Genomic DNA, 8,418 nt, shown 5'->3' with positions numbered 1-8,418 from the left:
GGGAGAGGGCCAGGCCAGCGTGGAGGTGTAGGGGAGAGGGCCAGGGGAGAGGGCCAGGCCAGCGTGGGGGTGTAGGGGAGAGGGCCAGGGGAGAGGGCCAGGCCAGCGTGGGGGTGTAGGGGAGAGGGCCAGGGGAGAGGGCCAGGCCAGCGTTGGGGTGTAGGGGAGAGGGCCAGGGGAGAGGGCCAGGCCAGCGTGGGGGTGTAGGGGAGAGGGCCAGGGGAGAGGGCCAGGCCAGCGTGGGGGTGTAGGGGAGAGGGCCAGGGGGGAGAGGGCCAGGCCAGCGTGGGGGTGTAGGGGAGAGGGCCAGGGGGGAGAGGGCCAGGCCAGCGTGGGGGTGTAGGGGAGAGGGCCAGGGGAGAGGGCCAGGCCAGCGTGGGGGTGTAGGGGAGAGGGCCAGGGGAGAGGGCCAGGCCAGCGTTGGATTGTAGGGGAGAGGGCCAGGGGAGAGGGCCAGGCCAGCGTGGGGGTGTAGGGGAGAGGGCCAGGCCAGCGTGGGGGTGTAGGGGAGAGGGTCAGGCCAGCGTGGGGGTGTAGGGAGGAGGGTCAGGCCAGCGTGGGGGTGTAGGGGGGGGGGGGGGGGGGGGGCAGAGGCAGATGGGCCTCTGAGGTGGTAATTAGGACAGCTGTGCAGCCAGAGGGACAGGCAGCCCCCCCCCCTCCCTATTCAAAAAACACACAAACAAACAAAACAAACAATGACCCAGATGCTGGCCAGTATGATCTTAGCGACAATGGCCCAAATCCACTGTGTCCCAGATGAGATGAGACACACACACTCCCTCACAGATCAGGAGACGGTGAGATCACCTGACATAATGGGTGCGGCTGTGATCTGCCCCCGGAGGCGACGGTACGTCATGTAATTTTGTTTTACTTACTCAAAGAAGTGCTTTATATGATGATGACCCTGGACATAAAAATCCAGGTCACTTATTTGTCAAACGCTTTCCCTCTCCGAGCCTTCAAAATGTCAACAGAGAGAGGGTCTGTTTACTGGACGCTGCCGTGATGAATCGAATGCGACTTGGGACTGAAAATAACAGACAGACTCTCCATTGAAATTTTCCAGAGCTTGGAGGGTAAAAGCTTTTGACAAATAAGTGGCCCAGATTTGATGTTTAGGGGCGTATAAAATGCGTCTGGGTAAGTCAAATCAAATCAAATGTCACCCGGGAGTACGTTTTTTGGTACTATATACAGCTGTGATATGAAGTTAGCAAAGAGTAGCGGTACATATACAGCTGTGATATGTAGCTAGCAAAGAGTAGTGGTACATATACAGCTGTGATATGTAGCTAGCAAAGAGTAGTGGTACATATACAGCTGTGATATGAAGCTAGCAAAGAGTAGCGGTACATATACAGCTGTGATATGTAGCTAGCAAAGAGTAGTGGTACATATACAGCTGTGATATGAAGAGAGCAAAGAGTAGTGGTACACATATACAGCTGTGATATGAAGAGAGCAAAGTGTAGTGGTACATATACAGCTGTGATATGAAGTTAGCAAAGAGTAGCGGTACATTAGGGCTGGGCGATATGACGATATTATATAAATATCGGGTACAGTTCATTAACGATACACTTTTTAAACGTATCGTGGATATCGTGATGTTTTGCCCAAGAGGCTTGTGTTGCGTCAATCTGGTCCACACGTTGACACTTTTGAACAGCGCCGCCCTACACACACAGTGCACACACTACTGCATCAAAAGTTACTACTTATGATAACAAAGGCATTCGTTTTGTGGCATTGACGTTATATAGTTACACTTTCAATAACATCAGCGTATTTACATAGCAACGACCGAGGTCGACCTAGATATAGCAAGCATTAGCCGTTCATATCTCAGCCCGTGCTGACTCCGTTGTGCCCATTCTGCGGTCTGTTAATAACGTTTTCAATCAGACAGATGTATGGAAAGGCTTTTATTATAACATGCGTTGCAGTAAAATCATTATGCCTCCAGTCGTTTAGTCATTCTGCAGAGCTAAAAGCTACGGTCGGCCGCGGCGAGCTACCGCTGCCATTGTTGTTTTCATTGAGCTCTCCAATGGCGGAAGTCGATTGGTGCTAAGAACAGCAGGGCGGGTGCAAGCGATGTGACGTAATTGGCAGACGCGACTGTCAATCAAAATGATTCTGTTTGCCGACTGAATGAATATAAACGTTATTAACAGATTGCAGCATAGGTACAATACAGTACAGCTCAATACAACAACAGTCAACAGTGGACTGGAGGATGCAGACCAGAGAAAGACTTTCGTCTTGTTTACATCAGGGTCCCCCATTTTCAATTCATCATATTTCATATCTAAATCATATAATATCTCATTGCTAAATATATGCAATATATAATCTAATAATCCAATAATCTAAATCTAATATATAATATAAAAATGCTAAATGCATGGGTATTTTATTTTGTCTTTAATGTTAGCTTGCAAACTCAAATACTGTCTTGGTAAGCCTCATAATGAATTGTTTGGGGAAAAAAAGAAAAACATCGTGATGCGTATCGTGTATCGCCGAAAGGTCAGACAATATCGTGATATCATATTTAGGCCATATCGCCCAGCCCTACGGTACATATACAGCTGTGATATGTAGCTAGCAAAGAGTAGTGGTACATATACAGCTGTGATATGAAGCTAGCAAAGAGTAGCGGTACATATACAGCTGTGATATGTAGCTAGCAAAGAGTAGTGGTACATATACAGCTGTGATATGAAGAGAGCAAAGTGTAGTGGTACATATACAGCTGTGATATGAAGAGAGCAAAGTGTAGTGGTACATATACAGCTGTGATATGAAGAGAGCAAAGAGTAGTGGTACATATACAGCTGTGATATGAAGAGAGCAAAGTGTAGTGGTACATATATACAGCTGTGATATGAAGCTAGCAGAGTGTAGTGGTACATATATACAGCTGTGATATGAAGAGAGCAAAGAGTAGTGGTACATATACAGCTGTGATATGAAGAGAGCAAAGAGTAGTGGTACATATACAGCTGTGATATGAAGAGAGCAAAGAGTAGTGGTACATATACAGCTGTGATATGAAGCTAGCAGAGTGTAGTGGTACATATACAGCTGTGATATGTAGCTAGCAAAGTGTAGTGGTACATATACAGCTGTGATATGAAGCGAGCAAAGCGTAGTGGTACATATACAGCTGTGATATGAAGAGAGCAAAGTGTAGCGGTACATATACAGCTGTGATATGAAGAGAGCAAAGCGTAGTGGTACATATACAGCTGTGATATGAAGCTAGCAAGGCGTTCAATTTGAATCTAATCTAATCAAACCCATTTGTCTGTACCTGCATATAATCCTTTTTACATATCCCTTCCTACTCTCACTAGTTACCCTGCTGGCCAGTACGACTTACTACCGTAGTGTCCTTATACCTGTATCACTGTACATATTAATACTACAACTCTGTACATACATCTGATGATTAGCACTATACTCAGTAGTACTCATTTATATATTTCATACCCTGTTTAATCCACCTGTACATTGTATATTACTATTGCACTTTACTATTGGACTTTACTGCTACATTTGTACTCTGGTGGGACGAACATATTTTTGTTGCACTGTACTTGTGCTCTACTATGATGACAATGCATTTTAATCTAATCTAATGTAATCTAATTCGCAACATGATTTTTACCAAGCCGCAGATACGTGGTTTCAGATGTGAAGAAGAAGGCAGTGGAGAGATGCAGAGTTGTGCGACCACACAGGCATGCGGTCAAGTGTTGATTTACGGCCCTATTACGTCCATCACCTCAGCACCCACTTTATGAATTCCGACTGGAAGCTGGAGTCAAAAAAAACGAATCATAACGTTTGATGTATCCGTCTGTGTATATTTCCCCTCATATATCTTGTGTATCTTTTGTATTATTTACAATCTCCCATAGGCTTCACTAGAATCGACACCATTAAAGTCTGGCACCGAGCCGTGAGCATATAGCACTCCGGTGTTCCCCGGCTGCCGTGACCCTTCCTTCTTTTATAGTTCCCTCGATCGCCCCCGAGCGGCCTATTGCGTTTCACGCATGTTAGTGGTAAAGGCCGTGCGACATGATGCACGGGAGCTTAGCCATGTTATTCTCAGAGGTAGACCCGCGGTATTCTGTTTTTTCTTCCGCCCCGGCACATCCAGCCTCTCGGGGGTCCTCCTTCTCCAGCCTCGCACGGAGCACCCAGAGCGGGCCGAGCCTTTAGTGAAAGGCTCCCATTTAAATTAACCAGCCCGGCTACCCGATCCACACGCAGCGCCGGCCGGGGGGGGGGGGGGGGCAGCCGGTGACCGACTGACTGACCCCATACTGGGCCTGTGTGGGTTCAAGCCCGGGGCCCGCCGGGGGATTGAGTTTGAGGCCTGGGATGAAAGGCCCTCATTTATCCCCCTCCCTCCTCGGACTGGCACTGCTGCTTAGGTGACCCTGGTGCCACTGCTGTTTCCTAGGGGGGGGGGGGGGCTTTGTTCCTCCGTTTGAGCCAGCGAGTGAGTGAATGCCCGCGTGTGTGTCGCCAGAGAGAGTGCGGGTTCACCGAAGGTGATGGGGGTTTAATTACAGTGCATGTCTGTGTCTCTATTTGTTTGAATAGTGTGTAGCATATAGTAAATGTCTGTGTTATGTGTGTGTGTGTGCATGTAGGCTGTGCGTCTGAGTGATTGCGGGGGAGGGGAGGGGGCGCGGACGCTGAGAGGATTCCAAGGGATCTGGGTGGAGGATTGGGGCGCTGATTGGATTCCCCTCGCCAGGGGCCCCTGTGTCCCGGCCCGGCCCGGAGTGCAGACAGCAGGGCGCCAGCCGGCGGAACGGCCCGTGTAAACCCTACGGACACGCGACGCGCACGCACCAGGGGAGGGGTGTGTAAATGATCCCCCAAATCCCACGATTTAATTGGACTTTTGATCTTTCGGTGCGATTAGTGTTGTCAAAAATATCGGAAAATCGATACATATCGATTCTGAATATTTAAAACGGTTTCAATACTCATTTCCCGAAATATCGATATTTAATTATTCATAAAAAAATTATTTTTATAAATTTTTTGTATACGGAAGTTGCATTGTTAATTTCAATACCTGTAATAGTAAAGTAGTCCACACACACACACACACACACACACGTGCATTCAGTTAAGTCGGAATATGACTGTAATAACAGTTCAGTTTGTCAGGTACATGCAACACAGATTACAGTGTTGACATCTGTCTGCTTGAGAAAATACCATGTTCTGCAATAAAAATGATTGAAGTGAGATGAACAGTTATTTTTAAATGTCTGATCTAAAGATAAACAAAGGGTTTTAAAAGTGTTATATTTATCTTATCTTATAGTACCAGAGAGAAGCTGAGGAGAATCAACCAGCAACAAAAGCTAAATGTATTTAAAAAAAATAAAATATAATTATTTTTTTTAGATTTTAAGATTGAACCTTTTTCCCTGTGGTATCGATAATGGTATCGAATAGCGATACTTTTCAAGGTATCGTATCGAAGTTCGAAATTCCAGTATCGTGACAACACTATAGCCTTTATCCAAAGGGACGTTCAGATTGTGAACGTGTCGACCAGGAGGGGAACATCTCTGGCAGCTGCAGTGAGGGTCAGCACTCAGTAGTAGGGATGCACCAATCTGATATTGATATCGGATATCGGCCCCGATATGATTAAAATAGCTAGATCGGGTATCAGGGAAATTTTTTTTTTTGCTTATTTAATTTTAATAATAAATAACAATTCAGTACATTTATATCTATGTGTTAATTTGTTACATTTTGTTTCACTAAGGAAAGTACTGTTTTAAGTCAAGCCTGATGTTGCCGTGCACAAAAGAATGATCCCAGTCTCTTCCACACAGTGAGGCGTACAGTTTATTAATTGAACAATGGGTATCGGATTGGTACCGTTGTGCCCTTCCTGATGACTTGTCGTACAGAACTTGTAAGTCGCTTTGGATAAAGGCGTCACCTAAATGACTAAATGTAAATGTAATGTAATGATAGGTAGTAGTAGTAGTAGTAGTAGTAGTAGTAGTAGTAGTATAGTATAGTAGCGTAGTAGTAGGGTACATAGTAGCAAAAAGACAGTGAGAAGGTTATTTTATTTTATTATAATTATTATTTAAAGACATTTCAGATATTGTTTGAAGAAGTGTGTTTTTAATCGACGGCGGAAAGTTGGCTGTGCGTCGGCTGTCCTGACTGTGGCGGTGAGTTCGTTCCACCATTGTGGAGTTAGAAGATGGAAGATGTGTGTAGTTAGAAGATGTAGAGCGTAGGTGTCTTGAGGGTGTGCAGAAGAAGATGCAGAGCGTAGGGGTCTTGAGGGTGTGTAGTTAGAAGATGCAGAGCGTAGGGGTCTTGAGGGTGTGCAGTTAGAAGATGCAGAGTGTAGGGGTCTTGAGGGTGTGCAGTTAGAAGATGCAGAGTGTAAAGGTCTCGAGGGTGTGTGTAGTTAGAGACCATCGACCGGAGGTAATCACGCGCCCCGCAGAGCCTCAACAAGGCTGGCGTTAGGTCCGTATCCCCGCCACGGGGTTTCGCCCTCCAACTCGAGGCGTGTGTGTGTAGTAAAGTCTAGACATCTCTTAAGTCTTAATTATCACTTTAGGAGCGTAAGGAGGACAGCCCTCTTGGTCTAATTGTAGCTCATCGTGGGCTGAACCTGTGGGGGGGGAACTGTCCTTTTCCCGTTTACAGTGTCACTGTTTTATGTCCTGTCTCTTTAATGCCAGGGACCATGATGGAAACGGTACTGTAGTGCTTGCATTTTATCACGCTTTTATCCCCTGGATGATGATGTCTCTAATCCGCAATAAAATCAATCAATCAGTCAGTCAGTCAGTGCGTCGGCGGCGCTGGGGGTCTGCGTCTCGCCCGCTGGGGGGTCTGAGTCGTCGCTCGGGGGCTAAAGGGTGTCTGGTGTCTGGGAGGCATCAGTCAGTCAGAGACGGTACCTCCCCCGCTCAGCCGGCATGCATCTGGGGACCAGCGTTGCGCGGCGAGTTGGGCCAGTGTGGTGTAGTGTAGTGTAGTGTAGGCCCCTCGGGCTCTCAGCCCCCTTTTAGCTAAGGCACACTGACGGAGAAGGAGAGTGATGAGCGGGGTGAGGGAGAGGTGAGGGAGAGGGGAGAGAGAGGGGAGGGGAGAGAGGATTTAGTGAGTGTGAAGGGCAGGAGAGAGAGATAGCGCGTGTGGGTTTTTAGAGGTCTGGGATCCGGGAGGTACAGTAGCTGGTGCCGCTCGCCTTCTCTCTGAAGCGTTTACTCCGGGCTTCAAGGTCTAAAGAAAGGTAAACCCAGAACATACTCCTTCCTCTGCCCTCTCTCTCTCTCTCTCTCTCTCTCTCTCTCTCTCTCTCTCTCTCTCTCTCTCTCTCTCTCTCTGTCTGTCTCTATATCTCTCTCTCTCTCCCTCTCTCCCTCTATCTTTCTTGCTCTGTCATTCTCTCCTCCTCTAGCCCTTATGTTCTCTATTCCCCCTATCTCTCTCTATATATATATTTATATATATTTCTCTCTCTCTCTTTATATTTATTGCTCTATCATTCTTTCTCTCCTTCTCTAGCTCTCATGCTCTCTCTCTTTTCCACTCTCTCTTTATCTCGTTTCCTCTCCCTACCTCTCATGCTCTCTCTCTCGCCCCCCTCTCTCTTTTCCTCTCCCTACCTTGCATGCTCTCTCTCTCTCTCTTCCTCTCCCTAGCTCTCTCTCTCTCTCTCTCTCTCTCTCTCTCTCTTCCTCTCCCTAGCTCTCTCTCTCTCTCTATCTCTCTCTCTCTCTCTCTCTCTCTCTCTCTCTCTCTCTCTCTCTCTCTCTCTCCCTATCCCTCTCTCCCTAGCTCTCATGCTCTCTCTCTCTTCCTCTCCCTAGCTCTCATGCTCTCTCTCTTCCTCTCTCTCTCTTCCCCTCTCTCTCTCTCTCTCTCTCTCTCTCTCTCTCTCTCTCTCTCTCTCTCTCTCTCTCTCAATTCAATTCAATTCAAATAGGCTTTATTGGCATGAAATATCAACATACTTATTGCCAAAGCAAGTCCAACATACAAACAATAACATATATATTATTAAGCAATAAAACATACCATAATATTAGCAATAAGTAAAACAATCAACAGAAACATATTAAATTACAAAATAAACATTCCATCGGGTAGTCATTTTACAGATGTAGCCACCCAGATACATGTATTTACAGGGCTTGTTCTCTTATTGTATGACAACCATCTACATATTTTGCAGCTAATACTGTACACTGACTTTTCTCCCCACATATATATAACAGCTTTTGATTATCAGGGAGATGGATAAACTGTGGATCAATTTTATTTATTTTATAAAAGAAAACTTCTCTTAAATCCTTGTATTTTTCACAGTATAGTAGGAAGTGA

At 46.2% G+C, this 8,418-nt stretch overlaps 1 protein-coding gene across 1 annotated transcript in view; it reads left to right on the top strand.

The window, feature by feature from the left end:
* Positions 1 to 818: 818 nt before the first annotated feature.
* LOC311248634 (alpha-(1,6)-fucosyltransferase-like) overlaps positions 819 to 8,418 on the top strand; it is a gene marked incomplete at its 5' end in the record, with an annotated part of 21,336 nt that continues 13,736 nt past the window's right edge. The window contains one exon of the mRNA XM_084339489.1: positions 819 to 853. Coding sequence (XP_084195615.1) covers positions 819 to 853 — 35 coding nt within the window. The remainder of the gene's footprint in view (positions 854 to 8,418) is intronic.

This window comes from Notolepis coatsorum (assembly GCF_963971535.1).
Source record: "Notolepis coatsorum genome assembly, contig: SCAFFOLD_202, whole genome shotgun sequence".
NCBI lineage: Eukaryota > Metazoa > Chordata > Actinopteri > Aulopiformes > Paralepididae > Notolepis > Notolepis coatsorum.
This window is presented reverse-complemented; position numbering and strand designations above follow the sequence as displayed.